The sequence below is a fragment of the Jaculus jaculus genome, chromosome 6, assembly GCF_020740685.1.
Source record: "Jaculus jaculus isolate mJacJac1 chromosome 6, mJacJac1.mat.Y.cur, whole genome shotgun sequence".
NCBI lineage: Eukaryota > Metazoa > Chordata > Mammalia > Rodentia > Dipodidae > Jaculus > Jaculus jaculus.
The window spans coordinates 35,451,402-35,476,930 of NC_059107.1; the positions used below are offsets into that span (position 1 = coordinate 35,451,402).

Genomic DNA, 25,529 nt, shown 5'->3' on the forward strand with positions numbered 1-25,529 from the left:
AGTAGAAGGACCACTTGGGAAGAAGAAGGGGACAGAGAAAGGAGGCTAAAAGAAGGTAATGGGAGGGAATTCTAATCAAAATGCATTATATAAATGTATATAAATTGTCAGTAAAAAAGTTAACAACTGGGCTGGAGAGAGCTCAGCAGTTAAGGCACTTGTTTGTGAAGCCTGAGGACCCAGGTTCAATTCCCCAGTTTCCACATAAGCCAGATGCACAAGGTGGCATATGCTTCTGAAGTTCATTTGCAGTGGCTAAAGGCCCTTGGTATACCCATTTTCTCCTTCTATCTGCCTCTTTCTCTCCTTCTCTCTCTCAAATAAATAAAATATTTTTTAAGAGTTAACAAAGCAACAACAAAAGTGCAGTGTATAGTTGCTCACACCTTTAATGTTAGCACTTGGGATGCTGAGGTAGGATTGCAGTGATTTCAAGGCCAATCTGAGTTATTTCTAGGTTATCCTGAGCTAGAATAAGACTCTCTCTCTCTCTCTCTCTCTATCTCTCTCTCTTTCTCTCTCTCTTACGCATGCATCCCCTCTGCAAGTTCTGAAATGAAAAGGCAGCCAGGATGCCTGGATTGACTGCTTTCTGTCCATGGAATATGTGTGTGGGAGTCTGGGTAAAGTTTGATAACTTTGAGGTAAACAACTGAAAGCTACCGAAATGGTATTAAAATATTTCAAATATATATATATATATACTATATTTCAAAAATATATTATATATATATGGAAAAGTCTAGCTTTGTGGGAGGATGCAAGAACATTTTTATCAGATTCCCTCAAGTTCCTATAATTCTCAGAAAGGCTAACAGCTTTCTAGATGCCATTCAGCCTCTTAAACTGTGAGTCACAACCCCATAAGGGGCTTCATAACTGAATGTAGGGGTCATGGAAAACTTGGCAAGCAATAAAAGATTTCTGAACATACAACAACCAAACATTAATTCAAATCAAACTCGTCAGAGAGTCCAAGGTGTTTCTGGCAACACTCATCGACACCGCGTTGTGCCTTGGTTCTGAGCTCACCGCGTGTGCACTTTGCACCACACACACTGTCACTTCACAAACACTAAACACGTTGCCCCAAACACCTTGGCTCAAATTCAAAGCTACTGTCTCAGGGGCTGAAAAGATGGCTCAGTGGTTAAAGGTGTTTGCTTTCAATGCCTGCCAAACCACGAGTTCAATTCCCCAGCCACCCATGTAAGTTAGACACAAAAAATGTGGCACAATCAACTGGTGTTCATTTGCACCAGCAGGAGTTCTTGGCACACTCATAAACACACATGAAAAAAAAATTTAAATAGTACATGTTTACTAATTATAAGACTGTTATTACTTTACATTAAAAAATGCTCTTACTATACATGCAAACTTTCCTCTGTAGAAATGCAACAGTTTAATTATAGAAAACAAATGTCTTTAATGTTTTTTACATTGATCAGCATGTATCAAATTAGTATTTCTCTTAATTGTATTGTGTTAAGAACATGCTTAATCTCAAAAATTTCTGCTTGAAAAAAAAAAATGGATGTAATTGGAAAAGATCATACTAAGGGAGGTAACCTAGGTCCAGGAAGACAAAAATTGCATATTCTTTCCCAGGTGTGGATCCTAAGTTTTAATGTTTGCAAATAAGTAAATAAGGGGGATATGAGAGTGAGGATGTACTATGAACCCACACAGGAGAACACCAGAGAGGAGCAAGAAGTGATAAGAAAGGTGAGGGAGAAGAAGGAACAAGGAGGGGTTGGAGAGATGACTCAGTGGTGAAAGGCACTTGCAAAGCCTGACAGCCCAGGCTTAATTCTCTAGGACCCACATAAAGCCACATGTGCATCACTGCACATGTGTCTGGAGTTCATTTGCAGTGGCACAAGGCCCTGGCACACCCCTTATCATTCTCTCTCTCTCTCTCTCTCTCTCTCTCTCTCTCTCACACACACACACACACACACACACACACACACATAAATAAATACAGGGCTGTGTCTTGAAATCCTTTAAGTATTCACGCGCCACGTTCCATGTTTGGGTCTTGTACTTAGCAGATGATAAGAACCATAGAGAATCCAAGAGACAAGCAATTCCACACCCCCATCAAATACAAGAGTCCAAGCATTAGTTAGCAAGCATACTGTGTGTGTAGCTGAGATCTTTTTACGTGAAAGACTGACAAACAAGATCAGGAGAGGAGAGGCTCTAGTTGAGCAGTAGAATAGAAAAACAATCTATTATTATCACAGATGATTCAAGAACCCTAGAAAGAAATCACTGGCTCTTCTTCCAGGTCTATCCAATCCTAGTATTACATAAATAAAGCTTGAGAAGGGGAAAGAAGTGGTAGACGAGCTGAGACTAGCTGGCAAGTCTCTGAAGAATGTAACAGGCTGATCCTCCTACAAATGCCTACATCCTTAAAGGGAATAGATACCTCCAAGAGTCCTTATGTTACACAATGCTTCCTCACTCCTAACTTAAAGCCCCTCTGCTGTAATTGGTCTTGGGCACTAGGCAGAGAGAAGCAAGAAAAGCTTCATTTCTTGTACAACGATCCTTTATGAGTGCTGAGATTTTTATTTAGTTATGTGCATGTGTGTACGCTCATGCACAGACACACACACACATAAACACACACTGCAAGTAGAACTCAAGTTTTTGCATTTGCCTTTAGGTGCAAGACTGGGGAATTGAACCCAGGCTGGTAGGCTTTGCAAGCAAGTGCCTTCAATGGCTTAGCCATCTCCCCAGCCCCTAAGATGGTATTCTTTTTCAAAAAAAAATATATTTATTTATGTATTTGAGAGAGAAAGAGACAGAGAATATGGGTACGCCAGGACCTCTAGCCACTGCAAATGAACTCCAGATACATGTTCCACCTTGGTGTATCTAGCTTACATGGGTACTAGGGAATTGAACCTAGGCCCTTAGGCTTCACAGGGCAGGCACTTTAACCACTAAGCTATCTCTCCAGCCTCATCCATACATGCCTTGTTCACTTATTTGACTAGAGCCGAGTACAAAAACCCACAGCAACTGCCAACCTCACATGAAAGAGATACCCTGCCCAGTCACTGAATCCTACCCAACGCTAGGGTCAGTAGTCTGAGCCATTTGACTGCAAAAGTTTGACCTTCTGTCCCTGAAACGAGGAATGTCCCTGTCCTGGCTTTATCCCTAGGCGGAATAAGAATCAAAGCAGACAAGGAGGGTGTTAGTGCTGGGTCAGCAGCAAAACCACAGTGATGATCACCCCCACCCCAGGAATCTCACACTCTTCCACCTGCACAGGACTGTGCCATCATCCCTTGGCTCCTGCAGGATGGCAGGTGTCACATCCAACTCATATCCACAAGAGCTTGGGGATTTATGAATGCCTCTATACCACAAGAATACATTTTATTAAATATCTACTCTGTGCAGGCTGACTTATACCCATTACCTATATATATTCCCTATTATTATTTGAATTTTACAGATAAGAAAACAGCATCAAATGGACTAAGTGAATTCCTGCATGTCTACTGAGAGCTAGAGTCAGAAATAAAAGCCAGTTCATTATGGCTCCAAAGTGCTTTCTGAGGTACCATACTTCCACCCAGTGCAAGGTGGTATGACTATTGTTTTGTTTAATCCATAGCAAAAAAAAAAAAAAGAAAGAAAGAAAATTAAGTCTGCATACCACCAACCCCAAGCCTCCTTTATTATGAAAATTACCAAGAAGTGATTTTGATTTTCCGCAATGGCGTAAATTCTAAGGCCATGCTTTCTTGCCATGATGAAATTTTCCCTCAAGGCTATAAGCTGAAATAAACCCTTTCCTTCCATTTGATGCTTTTGGTTCTATTCCAGCAATGAGAAAGTAACTGCTACAAGCACCTACTTGATAATAGGTCCATGGTAGGCAATAAACTAAGATCTAGCTCTTATTTTTACAAAGCTTTTGATTGACAAGGGAAAATGTGTAGTGGAAAAGTACTGATATAAGCAGTAATATTAAGAAAACTATAAGGTGCACTGGAAATAAGTGAAAAAGAAATTTACTCTAGTCTATGGGGGCCAAGAAGGCCCTACTTAGGGCCTGGTTAAAGGCACTTGTTTGTAAAGCCTGCCAGCCTAGGTTCAATTCCCAAGCATCCACATAAAGCCAGATGCAAAAAAGTAATACATGTGTCTGGTAGTAAGAGATGACCTTGGCACCCATACACACACACACAATTATTTTTTAATAAATAGAACTTTTAAAAAAAGAAAAAGAGGGCTGGAGATTTGGCTTGGTGGTTAAGGCACTTGCCTGCAAAGCCTAAGTACTCAGGTTCAATTCTCCAAGTCCCACATAAGCCAGATGCATGAGGTGGCACATGTATCTGGAATTCATTGGCAGTGGCCAGAGGCCCCAGTATGCCCATTCTCTTTCTCTCCCTCACTCAGTCTTTAATAAATAAATAAAAATAATTTTTTTAAGTAAAAGAAATGTCCAACTGGAGAATTAATGCTTATAGGTAATGAAGGATGAAAAGGAGCTAGGCAGAACAGAATCAGGTACGATAAACACCTCAGGTAGAAGAATAACAATTTTAAAAAAGAGTAAATATATCAAGATTTCCTAGGGAGACTCAAAACTCATCAATGTGCTGAGAAGTGACAATGGAGCGCTTAGCACTAAGTGAAACATTCTATCACACCCTCCACGGCTTAGGTACCATTGCAGGAGAAGTAATGGAAAGAATGTAAGAGCCAAAGGATGGGGAGGAGAGCTTACAACACTGTCTTCCAGACACACAGGGCAGACATGATCTCACAGCAGCTGTTGTTACCTGCACAAGACCTGCATAACATTGACATGTCATGGATAATAAGGGGGGGGGGAAATGACATCAAAATAGATGAGGGCTGGAGATGGCTTAGTGGTTAAGGTGTTTGCCTGCAAAGCCGAACGAGCTTCATTCGATTCCCCAGTACCCACGTAAGCTAGGTGTACAAGGCGGCACATGCATCTAGACTAGAGTTCACTTGCAGTGGCTGGAAGCCCTGGTACGCCTATTCATTCTCTATCTCTATCTCTCCCTCCCTCCCTCTCTCCCCCTTTCCTGCTATCAAATAAAAAAGAAGATGAATTAGTTGGAAAGAAGAGGGCTTCTGTGGAGGGAGAACAAACAAGAGGCATGAAAGGGGATTATGACTGGAGTACATTGGATATATGTATGGAGGCAGTCAATGAATTTTTGAAATAAATAAATTCATTCTTTCAAAACAAGAGGCTTGGTGTGGAGCTATGATGAGGGTGGTGAAAGGAAGCCTCTGTGAGGAGGAGACATATTGCAGGGTGAGACATAGCCAGTTCCAGGAGAGCATGAGAATGACAGGCACCGGGACAAGAGCAGGATGTCCAGTGAAGGTCACCACACTCAAAGCAGACACAGGGTGCTTAGAGAGCATGCACAAGAGGCACCTGACCAGAACTAGTGGACAGGAGGCCTGCTCCCATCAGAAGTGGCTTCTAGAATATCACATGCACCATATGTAGCAGAGGTGCTTGGAGGAACTTCAGACAGAAAACACCCTTGGGTGTCGGGGAATTCAGCTCTGATGTAACAGAGGTAAGGTAGTTAGACAAGGCTACTCCTTTCCCACCAACTTGGCAAAGGTGCTGAAACCATGACAGATGTTGACTATTTCTCTGTCATCTCGCCACAAATGCACCATCACTGGCCCAAATATCCACATTTTTACGAGGTCCCTGGTCCTGCCTGGAAGGAAAGGTTAGGGAATGTTGTTATTGTTCCAATGGGAAAGCACTGGGCCAGTGTCAAGTAGACAAGGCCAGCTGGGTGTGGTGGTGCACACCTTCAATCCCAGCACTCAAGAGGCTGAGGCAGTAGGACCACCCTGAGTTCTAGGTCAGCCTGGATTGTAGTTAGATTCTGTTTCCAAAAAAAAAATGAAGAAGGGGGAGAAGGAGAAGAAGAAGGAGAGAAAGTCGCTCAGGGTGTGACCTTTCACAAGTCTGCCTCAGGGCTCCCATTTACAAAATGAGAGTTTAGAAGGCTTAGCCAGGAGCCAACACATCTACACAGTTAAAAAATTTCCCCGCATGATTACTGTGGTAATGCAGAAGAAAATGCCCTCCATAGCCTCATGTATTTTGAACACTTGGTCCCCAGCTGGTGGCAACTTGGGAATGTTGTGGAGCCTTTGGGAAGTGGAGCCTTGCTGGAAGAGGTGTGTCACTGTGGGCGGACCCTGAACTTTATTAGTCCAGCCTACTGCGGGTTCAGCTAGCTCACTCAGGCTACCTTCCCCCAGCTGATGTGTCAGGATATAATGCTCTGCTGTCTTGCTCATGCCATGCTTTCTCTGTCAAAAATGAAGCTTCCCCTAAAAACCGTAAGCTAAAAGAAACCCTTTCCTCCCATCAGCTGCATGTGGCGGGGAGTCCTGTCCCAGCAAGGGGAAGGGAACTGCTACAGTGGTGGTACATGCTAAAACTCTAGAACAAAGCACCATGTGATCCTCGTTCTTCCTAGAGGAGGACAAGGGAGGGCGCGTCCAGCTAGCTTGGCTGAGGCTTTGGTTCCAGCAGCTTCTCCATGGTGTGAAGCTGAGAACAGAGATGCTCCTCATGATGGGCTCCACAGCTTCCCTCCCTCTCCTCATGCCACCACCCTTAATATCCTTCCGGTACCAAAAGTCATGGTGCACCCTCACCATACCTGTGAACATTGCACAGAAGTAAGGGCTGCAGGCGGCCAGGACCACACGGTGGGCTTCTATCTCCACATCTTCTGCCACAATCATCACGTCACACAACAGCTGCTTACTGTAAGACACCAACGAGGGGGGCAGGATGGATCACAGCGTGGACACCAACCCGTGTCATACACCACTGTTGTTCTTCTCCCCCTTCCCCTTATCTCAAACTATCACCATAAAAAGCTGTCACGGCAGAGGAGTAGTCCTCACTGAAATATCTCTATCATATCTTCCAAGGCTCAGGATCCATTGTGGAAGAGGTAACAGAAAGAATGTCCCTTTTCAGATGCGGTGACCACTGGGATAATCCAAAAAGCACCATAGTGTTGAGATGTAACGGAGGAGCATTCCACACTGAAATATCTCTATCATATCTTCCAAGACTCGGATTGCATTGCAGAAGAGGTGGCAAAACAATCTAAGAGCCAAAGGAAGGGTAGGACTGCTTACAATGCAATCATTCAGACAGAAATTGGCCTTGGTATCAATGACCTCACAGTGCCTAGCAATACTTTCACAAGACCCTCATAATAGGAGGAAAAGATGATGACATCAAAATAAGAGGGAGACTAATGGAGAGAGGGAGGGAATATGATGGAGAGTGGATTTGTGAAGGGGAAAGTGGGGGAGGAAAGGGAATTATCATGGTCTATTGTCTATAATTATGGAAGTTGTCAATAAAAAAGTTTTAAAAATTAAAATTTAAGAACACCTATAACAGGGTTGGAGAGATTGGTCAGTGGTTAAGGCACTTGCCTATAAAGCTTACCCTGGTTTGATTCTGAGGGCGTACATAAAGCCAGATGCACAAGGTGGTGCATGCGTCTGGAGTTTGCAGGAGCTAGCAGCCCAGGCACACCCATTCTCTCTCTCAAACAAACAAATAAATAAGTAAAATATTTAAAAAAAAACAAAAACCTGGCGTGATGATGCACACCTTTAATCCCAGCACTTGGGAGGCAGAGGTAGGAGGATTGCCGTGAGTTTGAGGCCACCCCGAAGCTACATAGTGAATTCCAGGTCAGCCTGGGCTAGAGTGACCCTACCTCAAAAAAAAAAAAAGAAAGAAAGAAAAAGTCACAGAGACTTGATCTATGTTGGCACGGGCAAGGGATTGGACTGATGGACTGCCCCAAGTCCCTGATAAATCTTCCATTTATGTTTTCCTAAGGCACAAAGAGGGGTCAAACTCCTCTGGGGCTCAAAGCTCAAGGCTACTTCATTTGCCTCCACTACTGTGCTCCCTAAGTCTAGCAGAAGTAACTGAGAATTAGGGCAACAGTGGCTCTGGGAACCATGGCAAAGCACGAGGCTGTCAGTCAAGTGACCGACTTAATACTGAGGAGGATAAGCGTGGCACTGTGGCATGTGACCAGCAAGACCAAAGGCTCCACTTCCAATGCAAGACCAGTGAGAAGCAGTTGGACTTGAATTGCAATTCCTCCCACCAGGACTTGACATCATCACCAAGAAGGCTATTTGCACCCACCAGCATTCTCGAAGACCCCATGCAGACTCCAACTGATATACTCAAGAAGAATCTTGTAAGTACTATTAAATTATTTATCTATTTGTATGGAGGTGGGGGCACACCAGGGTCTCCTGCCACTGCAAAGGAATACCTGTGAGGTATTACATGCTGACTGGGAAACTGAGCCCACCCTGGCAGGCATTGAAACCACTGAGTCATCTTCCCAGCCCCTTGTAACTTTTCTCTTAGGTGGTTGTCATCCCCATTACACTGTTAACTTGGAAAGGGACTTGTTATGCTTGATCTTGCATCCTGGGTGCTGGCCTAAATACCTGGCTCATGGTGGGCCCTGATTTTTTTCTAAATGAATGACTGAATGACATAAGTCCATATTTGAGAGCTACGCTGGGTGGCAGAGACCCATAATCCCAGCTACTCAGGAGGCTGAGGCAGGAAGGTCTCAAGTTCAAGCCTGCCTAGGCTACAGAGCGAGTTTGCCAGCCTAGGCAACCTAGTGAAATTCTCAAAATGAAAAGTAAAAAGAAGGCTGGAGGTGTAGGGCAGAGATCAAGTGCCAGCTATGCATGATCAAACGCTGGGTTCAGCCCCAGCACCTCAGAAAGAAAAATCAAGAGGGTTAGAGAGATAGCTTAGCAGTTAAGGCACTTGCCAGCAAAGCCAAAGGACCCAGGTTCAATTCCCCAGTACCCACATGAAGCCAGATGCACCAGATGGCACATGCATCTGAAGTTTATTTACAGTGGCTAGAAGGCCCTGGTGTACCTATGTGCTCTCTCTCTCTCAATCTCTCTCTCTCCCTCTCCCTCTCTCTCTCTCTCTCTCCCTCTCTATCTGCCTCTTCTCAAATAAATTTTAAAAACACTTTTAAAAAGAATAGGTATCTGAGGAGTTTATAGATTAGTAAAGTATCAAGACCCATTCAATGCGAGGATTTTTTTTCCTCATAAGCCTGACAAGTTCTTATCAGTCGTATTATCAGTAGAACAGACAATATTTATTGGTTATATGTGACAAGTCTGGTCCGAGCACTTTTAAAATGCTTCTCATTTCATTGACTCCTCCCTACAACGCATTGAGCTAGGGTTCATTGTTATGTTATATCTTACAAATGAGGGAATTGAGGCCCAAAGAATTTAGTTGCTTTCTTAAGGTAACACAGAAAGGGAACATAGAATGTTCTCTCTCGTGTACAGATCCTAGCTTGTAATAACTACATATATTATATAAAGTGAGTAAAACCTAAAAATTTAGAATGGTGACCAAGATCAGGTCATAAGAAATGATAAGGAAGGAGGACATTTGTGACAGGTAACATGTAAACAGAAAGAAGGGTAAGGGAAGACATGGGGGTCCAGGGAGATGAGGATTGGGAGAATCAACTGAAATAAATTGATTTTCAAAATGCCATAATGATACCTAAAATATGCTATCTAAAAATAAAATAAAAACAATAAGAAAGAGGGGAAAGAAGGCAGGAAGAAAGGAAGGAAGGAAGGAGGGAAGGAAGGGAGAAGGGAGAGAAGGAAGGAAGGAGAGAAAGTGGAGACAGGATTTCAATGGAAGTAGCTTAAGCCCAGAGCCAGAGCCCATTCTGTGGAACCCCAGTGCCCACTGGACCCTCCTTCAGTCTACAATGGCTAAGAGATGGAAAAGAAGCTCCGTGTTTGCCATCTCTAGTTAAATGACATTTAACAGTTGTCAGCAACTGAGGCACTCATTCAGGATCACTTAGGGACACAGAATCAGAAGCTGAGACAATTGGAGCCCAGATGCCCTTAGATATCATTTCCTCTATGAAGCCCAAAGAAGTGAAGAGATTCCCATAGTCAGGGAAGCCTGAATCCAGTGTTCTTCACTCTAAACTTGGTGTTTTCCCAATGTACCCCAATGCCTTATCACTGGTCGGCACTTAGGTTGAGAAAAGATCAAAGGTGGGTTGCTCCAATGGCGAGAGCTGGCCAGGAAGTGCTGAGCATATGGAATAAAATAGCAGAGAGATTCTGGTACCTGTAAGCAGCCAGATGCCAAGACCTCACTTCATAGAAGACAGCAGGCTTTACACAGCAGCTGGGTCAGGATAAACCAGCACAAGCAGCACAGAACTGACTGACCTGACCTTGAGAACACAGGCACTCAAGTTCCCCTCTGTGTCCTCACCTACCTTAGCTGCTTTGGGGATATGTATTGTGGGAACCAAAGGGATAGCAAAATCCACCAAGGCCAAGCTGGTTTTTGTTTTTTTTTTAGTCTGGCCAAAGCTTATCATAAAAAATAAGGGGCTGGAGAAATGGCTTAGCGGTTAAGACTCTTGCCAGCAAAGCCTAAGGACCCATATTCAATCTCTCTCCTGGTCCCACATTAGCCAGATGCACAAAGGTGAGGCAAGTGCAAGATCGCACATGCCCACTAGGTGGCACAAGCATCTAGAGTTTGCATGCAGTGGCTGAGGCTCTGGTGTGCCAATTCTCTTTCCTCTCCCTCTGTCTCTGTTTCTGTCTCTCTCTCTCTAAAACAAAGTTTTTTTTTTTTAATCTTTAAAACAATGAATAGATTCATCTTGGACATAATAACTTCTATTAAGGATTCTAGGGAGAAAATGGACATGTCCTTGTCGTTTAAGAACAACCAAAGGGCTTGGGAGATGGCTCAGTAGTTAAAGGTGCTTGCTTGCAAAGCCTGGCTGCCTGGGTTCGATTCCCCAGTACCCATGGAAAGCCAGGTGCACAGAGTGGTGCATGTGTCTGGAGTTCATTTGCAGCAACAAGAGGCCCTAGTGTGCCCAACATCAGTCTTCTCCCTCTCTTTCTCTCTCTTTCTCTTCCCCCTCCCTCTCTCTCTCACACACAAATAAATAAATTAAATTTCATAAAGAGTAAGCAGGGGCTGGAGAGATTGCTCAGTGGTTAAGGCACTTGCATGCAAAGCCTAATGACCTAGGGTTCAATTCCCCAGTACACACATAAAGCCAGATGCACAAAGTGGCACATACATCTGGAGTTCATTTGCAGTGGCTGGAAGCCCTGGCGTGCCCACTCTCTCTCCCTCCCTTTCTTCTCTCTCTTTCTCTCTCTCTCTCTCAATCTGTCTCATTGCAAATAAATAAATATTTTTTAAAAGAGCAACTAAGTTTTTTACTAACCAATTTTTCTTTATTTGCGGGTGTCTACGTATCCATCTGTATGTCTGAGTACTAGCAAACCAACGCCAGATGCTCGCAATGTTTTTTGTGTCTGGCTTTATGTGTTTGGGTGACTGGGGAATCAAACTCATGCTGGTAGGTTTTGCAAACAAGCACTTTTAACCATTATAGCTATCTCCCCAGTCCCTACCAATATTTAATTAAAAGAATTGCGGATGAAGAAGAATCAGAAAGATGGAACAAATTTTTAGTGCTAGAGAACAGCAAGCAGATGGGAGTGGGCTAGCTCGCACAGAGCCAGGGAGGCAGATCGTTCCCAGACAAATGGGAGTGAGACCAGCAGGAGAGGGAGTCCAGCTGAGAAACTCAGTGAGAACAGCTCTGATGGGGGAGAGGATGCATCTCAAGGCCAGAGAAAGCATAACCTAGGAGACAACTAAGAGAAACTAGTCAAACACTTAAGGTAGGGAGAGAGAGTTGTGTGTGTGTGTGTGTGTGTGTGTGTGTGTGTGTGTGTGTGTGTGTGTGTAGAGAGAGAGAGAGAATATGGGTGCACCAGCGCCTCTTGCCTCTGCAAATGAACTCCACACCACATTGTGCCTCTGGCTTTATGTGGATATTGGGACTCAAACCTGGGCCAGCAGGCTTTGCAAGAAAACACCTTCAATGCCTTTAACTGCTGAGCCATCTTTTCTTTCTGTGTTATTATACTCCTCCAGAGGAAAAACCTGAGGAAAGGTAAGTCTATACCCTTTCCCAGCTGTGGGAAAAGCAGACGTAGCGCTGAGGAAGGAACTAGAGTATTGCATTCAAGCTGACCTAGGCTCCTGCCTCTGCCCCACCACTCACTAGTGGGGGCACATATACCATGTCCCCAGAGTGTAACAGAACTGAGACACGCCACAAATGAGATAATTCAGAATGCTAAAAGTCAGTACTTGGCAAATGTTAGCTTACTTTTTTTCTTTAAGATTAGGATTTAAGTTTGGGGCATGAGCTGCTGACTGCACATCTGATATGGTGATCAGGAAGCCATGTAGATGGATACCATGGGTCTGGAGGTCAGATGTGAGAAATGGTTAAGAGATGAGGAGAGCAGTCATGGTACAGGACCCCACAATCAATGTCAGAATATTTTAATCACTCCCAAAAGAGATAAGGGTGGGGAAGGTAGCAGGCCATAAGTAATATGAAGGGCAAAGGGGGTAAGGGGATGGAAAGGTGGCTTAGCAGCTAAGGCACTTGCCTGCAAAGCCAAATGACCCAGGTTCGATTCCCCAGGACCCACATAAGCCAGATGCACAAGGGGGCACATTTGTTTGAAGTTTGTTTGCAGTGACTAGAGGCCCTGGCATGCCAATTCTCTCCTCTGTCTGCCTCTCTGTATCTGCCTCTTTCTTTCTCTCTCTCTCACACATAAATAAATAAAAATATTTTTATTCAAAAAGGACAAGGGAATGTTGGGGATAGGAGAGTAAAAGGAGGGTGGAGGGGCAAGGAGATGGAACAAGGAGGGAGAAGACAAAGAGTTCAACTAAACTAGCTTTGTGATTAAGTGAAGGATAAAAATATTAAGTATTAATAAGAAGGGCTAGGGAGATGACTCAGTGATTAAAGGCACTTGCTTGCAAATCCTGATGAACCAGATGCAATTTCCCAGTACCCATGTAAGCCAGATGCACAAAGTGGTGCATGCATCTGGAGTTCATCGGCAGTGGCTGGAGGCTCTGCCATGCCCATATGGCCTATATTCATCTATCCATTTTTCTCTCTTTACTTGCAAATAAATAAGTGAAAAAAAAATTGAGAACAGTAAAATTCAAAGCATTCAGAAAATTTAAAGCATTCCTTAAAAAATTAAAAAATAGAAGGTGGAGAGATGGCACAGTAGTTTATCAGGCTTTAAAAATAAGTGGATAGTATCCACTTGCTTTTAAAACCTAATGGCCCAGGTTCAATACCTCAGTGCCCACATAAAGCCAGATGGACAAAATAGTGCATGTATCTGGAGTTCGTTTGCAGTGGCAAGAACCCTGGCATGCCCATTTCTCCTCCTCCTCCTCTTCTTCTTCTCTCTCTCCCCTCCTTCCTCTCCCTCTCCCTCCCTCCCTCCTTAAAAATAAATAAATAAAAATATTTTTACAAAGAATGTACAAACCAGGCTGGAGAGATGGCTTAGCAGTTAAGCGCTTGCCTGTGAAGCCTAAGGACCCCAGTTCGAGGCTCGATTCCCCAGGACCCACGTTAGCCAGATGCACAAGGGGGCGCACGCATCTGGAGTTCATTTGCGGTGCCTGGAAACCCTGGTGCACCCATTCTCTCTCTCTCTCTCTCTCTCTCTCTCTCTCTCTCTCTCTCTCTCTCTCTCTCTCTCTGTCTCTCTCTCTGCCTCTTTCTCTCTGTGTATGTCACTCTCAAATAAATAAATAAAATAAACAAAAAAATTAAAAAAAAAAAAGAATGTACAAGCCAAAGAAAGGGGAAGAGTGCTTCTCAATACTCTCTTCCAGACACAAAGTGACCATGGTATTTATTACCTCACAATGGCTGATGCTACCTACACAAGACCTGAATAACAGGAGGACAAAAAAAAAAAAAAAAAAAGAAGACATCAAAACAGACCAAAGACTATTTGGAAAAAAAAAAAAAAAGAAGGGATTCAGTGAAGTGGGCATAGGTGAGGGGAAAAGAAGGGCGGTGAGAGGGGATTTATGACCGTGATACATTGTGTATACATATGGAGGTTGTCAATAAGAAGTTTAAAAAAAATAAAAATAGTACTAGTCAGGGGGAAAGAAAGAAAAGTAGTTTGTGAATTATTCTAAACATCCCTGCCCCTCTTCTCAGGCCTGGTGAGTATGGGCCATAGTGAAAGAACCCCGTCTCCACTGCATGGGGGATGACAAGTCAGGAGCCAAAGACTCCCGAGAGCTCTGCCAGCCAGATGCATTGTGGTCCAATCAGTGCAGAGTGGTGAGATGCAGAGGAGGGGAAGGCTAGGCGGTTACCATGCCAACAGCCCATTCTCTGCCATAGAAGTTAAAAGAATAGGAAACTCATGAATTGTGTGATTCATAAGTTGCAAAGAACATGAGTGCTTGGACTAAAATAGCTTAAACCTGAGGGAGGGGGTTGTAACAACAGGGCAAGAAACAAACCCAGATCCTTGGAATATCATGTAACATTTCGTTAGCTTCATGTCTGCATGACAAAATACTTGAGCCTAGGACTTCATCAAACCAAAGTGTCCTCTCTCTCTCATCTTCCTATCCTAATAACATCACCCAGGTTTTCCTTTCCCCCACTTTACCTAGTCAATCTCAGTTTGCAGAAGATGGTGGTCTTGTTGGGTTTTTCTGCATGCGTGCTTGTGTGGTGTGTGTGTTCATATGGGTGTGGGGGGACCAGAGGCTGACATTGGCCTATCTTCCTCGTTCATTTTCCACTTGCACCTTGTCTAGATGGCCAGCTTGCCGAGGAAAGTTCCAATCTCTCTCTATTAAGGGTTGGGATGACAGGCAGGCCACCACTTTCACCCAGCATTTGCATGGGTGCTGGGGATTCCAACTCTGGTCCTCATGCTCACAGGGCAAGCACTTGGTCCATCTCCCCAGGCTATCATACAGTCTTTCAATACCATGCGAATGTAAGCTACACTGTGGGCAAGAGTGATTTTCTTGTCTACTACCATGTTTCTACCATATAGACCATCATCAAGCTCACCAGGCCCCATCAATATCTAAGGGATTGTTATTATTATGCTCCAGGCTGTTGAAATCAGTAATTTTAGTTGTAGGAATTAGTTCTATAGAAATAATCATGCTTGTACACAAATATTTAACAGCTAGACTACATGCTCACTCTTTGCGGTGGTTTCAGTGTCAGTAGCTCTAGATTATTTTTGATTAAGCTTCCTACTTACATCTCTAGCAGGCAGAGCTATGCTGCAAGAGTATGTCACTGGGGGTACAGATCTTAAATCCAGGCCCCTAAGGTATGTTGAGCCAGCTCAAGCTCTGGTTGTCTATATTAACTCTCTGCTATGGATGTATGGTGAAGTGAGCCAGCTTCCTCTGCCATGACGAAGCTTCCCCCCATTCTATAAGCCTGAAATAAACCCTTTCTTCCCCTGAGCTGCCTCTGCTCAGGTATTTGTGCCAGCAACAAGAAGTTAACTTTAGCCGGGAGTGGTGGTGCACACCTTTAATTCCAGCACTCAGAAGGCAGAGATAGGAGGATCACCGTGAATTTGAGGCCACCCTGAGACTACATAGTTAATTCCAGGTCAGCCTGGATCAGAGTAAGACCCAACCTTGAAAAAAAAAAAAGAGAGAGAGAGAGAGAGAAGTTAACTACAAAGCTATTATTTGTTAATCTTCTTAACCTAGTAAGACTATCACCATTATTACTAGCCTCCTCTTAGAATGGGCAAAGTGAGATCAGGGAGGTTAGTTGACGTGCCCAGGGCCACACAGTTTGGAAGTACTAGAGTCTATGCTCGTGATCTTGAGACTGCACTGGTGCTTAGGTAACAACTTCAGGTGGGTTTTTATACAAGAAAGTAAGAATCCTTAACATCTAACAACAGGGACCTGTTTTTCTTTTAAATAAACCAAAAATGAAACATTTGTCCACTGAATATCATACAGCAGTTAGTGACAGAAGAAAAATGTTCAACCTAGTGCTGAGAAACAACAATCAGGTTTAAGTAAGAGAGAAATTTTCCAAAATGCTAATGATGGCTATCACTAATACTAACATTGAAAACATACAAGACTTTATGGCCAACCAAGCAAAATATGCCAACTGGTGCAATAATGGCATATCTGTTACAGGGGAACCAACTGCTCTCTGATTGGATTTGAGGACCACATCATGGAAGTAAATTCATCCCTGGCAATGAAAACTTATTCAAATGCTTTGTGGCTGGGAAGGTCATAAGCTGTTACTGTTGTCTGGCTACATGGATATATTATACCCACCAAATTGCCTTCTAAATACTTATGCTTATGCCCATATATTAATGCTACCCTCATTTTTGGTTAGAGAAGCTTCTCTTTTCCAATGGTGGTGACCACTAGAGAGACCAAAATTTATCAAAGTGCTAAGAAAGAAATGTCAGTGGTGTGTTCAGCACTAAGTGAGACATCTCTATCACATCTTTCAAAGCTCAGGGACCAGTGTAGAAGAGGTGGCAGGAAGAATGTAAGAGGCAAAGGAAGGGGAGGAATGCTTTGGAACTTTGCCCTCCAGACACAAATAAAGACCATTACATTCATGACCTCTCAGTGACTGTTGACATCTATACAAGAGCTCCTTAATATGAAGGCAATAAAAATTCTATTCTTTATTAATATGTATATGTATATGTAATATGATATTTATTATATTTTTATTATATACATAATGTATATGACATCAATTCAGTTGGAAACAAGAAATTCAGGGGAGGGGGAACATGGGAGGGGAAGACAAAAAAGGTTGTGGGGGCAGTGATGATCAGAGTATATTGTGTATATACATGGAGGTTGTTAATTAAAAGTTTTATTTTAATTGTTCTTGCCCTCAAGGAGCTCAAGATAAACAGAGGGAAAGGAGATGAACAGTTACACTTTAAGACAGGATAAAGAACACAGTAAAGGACATCAGGGGCAGAGGAAGCTTCTATGCTGTGATAAGGAGGAGACTGTGTACACAGGCTCTAGACAGAAAAACATGTTCACTGCCCTGAACCCGTCTTGCAACAAGCTTGTCAAACATGAACACTGGCCTTACAAACAGCCTGCATGCACTCACCATTCAGTTCAGGAAGGAGGAACTCATTTGCATTTCATCGCTTTCTTTCAAGAACATCACAGGAATGGGATATTGTTCCATTCCCATGGCTGTCTTGACAAGTCAAGCGCAGCCCAAAGGGCTACAGAGGAAAGCCAAGCAAAAATCTATGACAGCTACAAACTTGCATCTGCAATTCTGTGTCATTCTAGTATTTGTTTGCAAGCAGCTACTTTAGTTAAAAAATCAGGGTTCTCGGGCTGAAGAGATGATTTAAGCAGTTAAGGTGCTTGCCTATGAAGCCTAAGGACCCAGGTTCAATTCACCAGTAACTATATAAGCCAGATGCACAAGGTGACACATGCATCTGGAGTTTGCAGTGGCTAGAGGCCCTGGCATGCTCATTCTCTTTCTCTCATATATCTTTTAAAAATCGGGTTTCTCAATAGACCTGTTTAACCACAGAGGAATTCTTCCCTGTGATAGGCATCAAATAAACACAAAGAAAGAATTTTCTTTTAGTAACTCTATTCTGTCTTAAAATTTGAAAGGGGAGGCCAATGGACCAAGAGTGGTCAGGGAAAATCACTAAGTGGTGGGATTCTGACTTCTGTTCTTAGTTTTTGATGAAACTCGCCTTTCAAGTTCTCTCTGAGAGGGCACGGGAAGATAGGGACAGTACCTCCTCAGTTCATTCATGACCTTGAAGGCCTTCCCCATGTGTGCAGGGTTGACAGTGATGGTCTTTTGGTTCTTTTCATCTTCCCCAGCCTGTGCTGTCGGCTGGGGACTCGGCTTGCTTCTGTGAACAGGAAGAGAGAGGAGGGGAAAGAAAGATTACATATGGGTAAACCCACTTGTGCAACTGCCACAAATCCATGCATTTAACCCAGCCACAGGATCATCTCCATCAGCCTGTTCATGCCAAAAGCCCAACAGGGAAGGAAGAGCCCTAGAGGGCATTTCTACAGAATCCTTCCACATAGAGTGAATCCTTCTGAATGAAGCCAGGCTAGGGCTCAGCTTCCTCCATAAAGAGCTATGACTTTGTAGGAGGCTCTTGACCTCATCCCTCCTCCCTCAAAACAGGAGTGGGCTAACCACTCTAACACTCAGTATACAGCAATGTTAGATCACTTAACACTTAATGGAGGCTAAGATGTGGCGGGTACTGTATTTAAGCTGAAGGGAGTTGGGTTGTTTGAATGAAATGTCCCCCATAGCCTCATGTGTTCTGAATACTTTGTCCCCAGCTGGTGTCAATCTGGGAAAGATGTGAAGCCTTTGGGAAGTAGAGCCTTGCTTCAGGAGGTATGTCACTGGGGGCAGGCCTTGGAGTGTTATACTCTAGCCTACTTGCCGGTACTAGTTAGCTCACTCTTGCTGTTTCCTCCCAGCTGTTGTGACAAGATATGATGCTCTGCTTTCCCTCCCATGAAGAAACTTCCTCTTGAAAATGTAAGAAGAAATAAACCCTTTCCTTCCAAAACCTGCTTCTGGTCAGGTGTTTTGTCCAAGCAACTAGAATGACTGCTACAAGAGCCTGTATATGTACCTCAATGTCCAGAATTCTAGAACATTCAAGTAAAACCTCAGTTAAGATTTAAATAGCAGCTGGGAAGATGGCTCAGCAGTTAAGGGTATTCACTGCAAAGCCAGTCTGGCCGAGTTCAATTCCTACTTAAGCTGAGCACAAAAGGTGATATAAGCATCTAATGTCTGTTTGCAAGAGACCCTGATGCACACACACACACACACACACACACACACACACATACACACACACACAAATGGGGTCCGGGTGTGGTGGCACATGCCTTTAATCCCAGCACTCAGAAGGCAGAGGTAGGAGAATTGCTATGAGTTTGAGGCCACCCTGAGACTTCATAGTAAATTCCAGGTCACCCTGGCTAGGGTGAAACCCTACCTCAAAAAAAAAAAAAAAAAAAAAAAAAAAAAGGTTCAAATGGGCAACCAGTCATGAATGTATTCAAAAAGCATGAACCAGGCAAGACCTGCACATTCTTTCCCTTAGAAATATAAATAAAGGATCATCTAATCAGCTAAGCTATTTTCCATATTATACGCTTCAACAGACTCAGAATCTATCAAGCTAATCAACTTGATCAAACAACTAGGTGTTTAGCTGAGCAATTAATTTCCCACACTGCTCTGATACTAGTCAGTTTATTTGCATGGATCAACACTGGTGTCCTGTGGTGAATGATTCCTTTAGTACTGTAGGTAAAGAGGCCCAGAACCTATCTGCAGCTCACAGAAAGCATTTGTTGGAAGTTATCTCAATGTGCCTGCCTCGCCCAGGTGCCCAGACTCTATTAAAGAAACCACAGGGCGGGGGAGATGACTTAGAGGTTAAGGTGCTTACTTGCAAAGCCTAAGGACCCAGGTTCAATTCCTCAGTACCCACATAAGCCAGATACACAAGGAGGCACATGTGTCTGGGGTTTGTTTGCAGTGGCTAGAGGCCCTGGCATGCCCATTAGTTCTGCCTCTTGCTCTCTCCTCTCTCTCAAGTAAATAAATAATACTCTTAAAAAAATAAAAACATCATAAGTTCAGGCTAGGGAGATGCTTTCAAAGCCTGATGGTCTGGGTTCAACTCCCCAGGACCCACATAAAGCCAGATGCACAAAGTGGTGGATGCATATGGAGTTTGTATACAGTAGGAAAAGGCACTGGTGTGCTCATATTCTCTTGCTATCTCTCTCTCTCTAATAATAATTAAAAAATAGAAATCAGGGCTGAAGAGATGGCTTAGCGGTTAAGCGCTTGCCTGTGAAGCCCAAGGATCCCGGTTCAAGGCTCGGTTCCCCAGGTCCCACGTTAGCCAGATGCACAAGGGGGCGCACATATCTGGAGTTCGTTTGCAGAGGCTGGAAGCCCTGGCGCACCCATTCTCTCTCTCTCCCTCTATCTGTCCTTCTCTCTGTGTCTGTCACTCTCAAATAAATAAATAAATAATTTAAAAAATAGAAATCATATATGTAATGGTCTGAATGTAAAATGTCCCCTATAGCCTCAAGTGCGTATGATTAACCCTCATAGTCAGTCTCCAGCTGGTGGAGCCTTTGGGAGGTGGAGCCTCTCTAGGGGACGTGTGTCACTGTGGGTGGGCCTTGAGGTTTACAGTCCAGGTTTAGAGTCCCACTGGGCATGCCAGCGAGCTGTCTCTGATTACCTCCTTCCTGCTGCTGAAGAGATATGACGTGTGGTCAGTCACTCGGACGATTTGCTCCCTGCTGGTGATACATCACAATGTAAGCCAGTTCCCCGCTGGCTCCATGTTTGCCCTGCCATGGTGAAGCTTCCCCTAGAGACCTTAAACTGAAGTAAACACTTTCCTCCTGACAGCTGCTCCTGGCCAGGTGCTTCGTCTTAGCAACAAGGTGCAGGTGAGACAGTCAAGACTCAGCAAAAAAAAAGAAAAGACATGGTGGCCCTTCTTCCCAAGCCTTTCTGACTCTCTTCTTCACCTGCGTAGACCATTATTATGTCCACCCACCTGCTGTTCTCAGGGATTCTCCAGCCAAGTGCTTCCTGCACACCCTGTCAAGATGTTCCTCTAAAGGGCTCCTGGGGTCATATCCTTCATCTCCACTCCCATAAGCCTCACTGCCGGAGCCACCCATGTGGTTATGCGCCAGGGGTTCACTCACAGCCTCCCCCACCCCGCTTCCCCTTGTTCCATGCATTCAGTACCTGTGGCAGATCTCCTTTCAAATGACCTTAGAGAAAAAAGTCTCAAGACCCTCCAGCCTGCAGAATAACTTCACATCTGTTGTCCAGTACTTAAGCCTCCTCTTGCCTCATGACTGGGACTGAACCTAAACTGCTGGACTTACCTCACTTACTCTAATACTATTGACTATAGACAAAAGTACTCTTCCCTCTCCCTGGCTCACAATCTACATGCCTGTTCACTAGGGGCCAGTTAAGCTCTGCTAGAAGCCTTCTCAATATCTCACCCCAACTGATCTCTTCCTTTGCTAAATTCCTATATTCTAATCTATCATTAAACTGGTACACAGAATATAGCCCTGTGTCTTCCTACTTTTTCATGTGCAAACTTAACCACCTAATCCCCACACTAGATTCCATGTGCCAAGAGGACAAAGACCAAGTGTCTAAGGACCATTTGTATGTGTTAGTGGCTTAGCCTGTCCAACTTAGGGCCACGCCACAGTTGGGCTCTCATTACATTAGTTATCAGTGAGTTCTCTTCACTTGCAAATCAGACTGGGATAAACTTCCAATTATAGAAAATGATGGTAGAGGTGGGAACTATACATGAATATACAAAAATTATAAAAGTGGGCTGGAAAGACAGCTCAACAGTTAAAGATGCTTGCTTGCAAGCCTGCCAGCCTGGGTTCAATTCCCCAGTGCCCATGTAAAAGCTAGATGCACAAAGTAGCGCATATGCTTGGGGCTCATTTATAGTGACAAGAGTCCCTGGCATGTTCTCTATCTATCTATCTCTTCCTCTCCAATTTCAAATAAATAAAACTATTTTTAATTATAAAAGTAAATGAGCTCTAGATATCAGAACCTCTTGTCATACCACACTACCTCCCTTATCCTCTAAATTCCAAACCCATATACCCAGTGTCTTACTGAACTCCCCTGCTTAGATTTGACATAAGTAACTCATACATATCCAAAGTTGATATTCTTTTTTTTTTTAATTTTTTTTTTTTTTATTTGAGAGCGACAGACACAGAGAGAAAGACAGGTAGAGGGCGAGAGAATGGGCGCGCCAGGGCCTCCAGCCTCTGCAAACGAACTCCAGACGCGTGCGCCCCCTTGTGCATCTGGATAACGTGGGACCTGGGGAACCGAGCCTCGAACCGGGGTCCTTAGGCTTCACAGGCAAGCGCTTAAACGCTAAGCCATCTCTCCAGCCCCAAAGTTGATATTCTTTATTCGGAATCAAACTAGGTTTTCTTTCTATATGTTCCAACTCAAGAAACATTACCAGGACTGGGGAGATGGCTCGGTGGTTAAAGTTGCAAAGCCTGCAGGTCACAGATTCAATTTTCCAGCATCCACATCCAAATGCATCTGGAGTTCATTTATAGTGGAAAGAGGCCCTAGTATTCATTTTCTCTCTCTATCTCATAATTTTTAATGAATCATAACCAACTGCCTGCACACCTATCCAAGCCAGAGATCAAATTGTTTTCCATAATAGCTACACACATACACACACACAGAGAACCTCACACAGTCATAAGTCTTACCCTATGCCTTTTGACGTCTCTGCAGTCCATTCCTTCTCCTGATCACACTACACAACATCATTTCAGGCCAGCATGAGCTCTATCCAGAGTTATTACAATGACCTCCTCCAAAATGTCAGCATGGTTGAGACATTTCTATCTGGCCCCGTCCTGACTCTGTACTCAGAATGAAGCTCAGAGAACTAGCCTGGCTTTTCATAATCCCACCATGGTTCTGGAGCCTTCCCATGGCCACAGTACTAAAATACTTCTAATTGCCTAAATACAATAGGCTTTTCTGCTTAGTAATGGTTTGTCTTCCCATAAGGCATTTTCTGTTCCCATTCCTTCTCTCCTAGGACTAACTAGTTCCGGTCACCTCCTCTAACATCCTCCTGAAAGCCTTCCCTACCATCCTCCACTAGCCACTAAATCAGTTCCTCTCTTCTGTGTTCCCACAATGCTCTGCACTTATCTCTGTATTGACCACAGCTGTGGGGAAGGGAACCCTGATTTGTAGCTATTATTTGCCAATTCCGATGGCATAGAAAGTCTCACAATGAGAGATTTCAAACTACCAGCATGATGTATCTGAACATGGGATTTGGGAAAAGATATGTACTGCTGCTTTACAGACCTACAGTGATTGTTTTATAAGCTATAATAATCATAACCTCAAAGCCCTAGGTAACAATAAAATAAATAAAAATCTATGATCTCTGAGCACGTAATATATGTGTTTTAATATATTTATGTTACATAATTTAGTTTTGATAATGGTTAAATGCAATAACTGTCTAAAATCCATGAAAATTTAATAAGCATCCTTTGCAAGTTTAAGTCCATGAGAATCTAGGTTGCATGAGAATAAGGATGATGTCTTAGTTCTCTCTGTCTTCTTGGCATCTAAAACATCTAACTACTCAGTAGTTAATGAATGGATAAGTAAATTGGGTATAACTGCTATTGCACTATTGCGTCTTTCCTCACTTCCCCTCACTAATGTAAACATAACTTTATTCCCCTCAATTTCCCATCTCCCCCTCCACCATAGAAGAGAGGTCATAGTCCAGTCCCCTGCAATGATGATACAAAGTCAGGAGGAGGGAAGGGGAGAAAAAGCCAGCAACTAGAAAAGAAGGAAGAGAAAGCAGAAGAGTGAAGTTCTTAGATTCCTTCCCATGCTGGGGAAAACCCCAAACGATGAGTACAAAGGAAAAGTACACTTGAGATGTCAGGGCAACAGGTGGAGCCGCCAGACAGGCTGACTGTGCAGGTGTGGGAAAGCTAAGAAATGATGAGCTTCAGAGCATCAAGAGAGGGAAAGAATGAGGGGAGAGGAATCTATGGAATATGGCCAAGCTCATGAATTATGTCCCCTCTCCAAAGCTTCAAGAGATTCAAAGCTCAGAAGCAGTAGTTCAAACTAGAGATGAGATGGAATAAAGAGAAGAAAGCCAACAGAATAGGAAAACACCTCTCCGTAGAGGCAGACGGTGCTGTGAGCATTCATTGCCTCCCAGCCGGCTGGCACAGCGCGGGAAAGGGCTGTGCAGTCTGTTGGAGAGAAAAAGCATCAACAGTCTTAACCAGCAGTGAACCAACCCTGCAAGCTACACAACTGGACAGCCAGGCAAGATGTGCCCACTAGTGAAATAGTGGCATGACTGTTATGGGGGAAACCAGCTGCTCTCTGATTGGACTTGTGGCCAAGTTCATGGGAAGGAATTCATAACAGGTACTAAGAACCTAGTCAACAGCCTATGGCTGGGGAGGTCATAAGCCCTAGGCTGGGGGAAAGTATTGTTGTTTGGCTAAGTGGATACATTATTATGCCCCAAAAAATTGCCATCCAAATATTTATGTTTATGCCTATACATTACTGTTCCCCTCTCATTTGTTTAGTGAAGCTTCCCTTTTCAGATGGTGGTGACCACTGGGGAGACTCAAAACTCATCAAAATTCTTAGAAAAAAGTGACAGTGGGGTGGTCAGTACTAATTGAGACATTTCTATTACCCTCTTGGAGGCTCAGGGACCATTGTGGGAAGAGTTAGAGGAAAGAATGGATGAGCCAAAGGATGGGGAGAAGTGTTTTGGAATACTATCTTCCAGACTCAAAGTGGCAGTTGCCTTCATGACTTCACAGTGGCTGTCATTACCTACATGAGACCTGAAAATGTTGGTCCCCATCAACATGTCATCATGAATGATGGAGTGGGGCAATAATGCCAAAATAAAGGAGGGACTAGTCGGAAAGAGGGGGTTCAGTAGAGGGGAAATGGAGACAGGGAAAATGAATGTTGGTGAGTGGGGATTATCATCAGAGTACATTGTGGGTCTATATATGGGAGTTGCCAATAAATTCTTTTTTACATAAATAATTACAGCCAGGTGTGGTGGTGCATGCCTCTAGTTCCAGCATTTCAGAAGCTTATGTAGCAGGATCGCCATAAGTTCAAGGCCAGCCTAGGGCTACACAGTGAGTTCCAAGTCATCCTGGGCTACAGTGCAACTCTGCCTCAAAAATAAATAATAAATAAATAAATATTCCCTTAATAAGAAAGGGGTCTTTTGGAAAGAAAAACAAAAATTAAGAATTAGCTTTGGGTCCCTCCCAACACTATCCTGTCCTCTTGTTCAGCCTCAGGTCAGATTCTCCTGTGTGGGGCTTGAAACCTGCAGCCCTCATTCACTACACAGCCTTCTGACGACGGGGCCTCTGGTGGTGGCCTTACAATTCTCCTTCAGAGAGAAAAGGAACAGCAGCAGGCTATCCTGACTCTTACAAGTTATTTCTGAAAACTAATCAGTGGACATGTTGTGATGCTTTCAATCCAATGTTCCCCCCAAACTTATGCGTTCTGAATGCTTGGTTTCCAGCTGATGGCAATTTGGGAAGTAGAGCCTTGCTGGAAAAGGTGTATTGCTGGGGGTAAGCTTATGGGGATGAGCTTAGGGGTATTACACTCAGGCCCCTCTTGCTAGAGTTCAGCTCACTCTCTCGCTGCAGTTTGCCCTGTGCTGTGGCAGAGGTGATGTTTCTGTTCATGGTGTGCTTCCCCTTGCCGTCAGGAAGCTTCTTCTCAAGACTGTAAGCCAAAATGAATCCTCTCTTCCCATCC

At 43.7% G+C, this 25,529-nt stretch overlaps 1 protein-coding gene across 4 annotated transcripts in view; it reads right to left on the reverse strand.

Moving 5' to 3' along the window:
• The window catches only part of Klhl3 (kelch like family member 3), a 118,216-nt gene that overhangs the window by 84,813 nt on the left and 7,874 nt on the right, over positions 1 to 25,529 (reverse strand). For 3 of the 4 annotated variants that reach the window (XM_045152516.1, XM_045152518.1, XM_045152515.1), the window contains exons 2-3: positions 17,848 to 17,967; positions 6,720 to 6,826 (exon numbers count right to left, since the gene is read on the reverse strand). In XM_045152516.1, coding sequence (XP_045008451.1) covers positions 6,720 to 6,826; positions 17,848 to 17,967 — 227 coding nt within the window. The remainder of the gene's footprint in view (positions 1 to 6,719; positions 6,827 to 17,847; positions 17,968 to 25,529) is intronic. The other variant, XM_045152517.1, reaches the window with a different exon arrangement.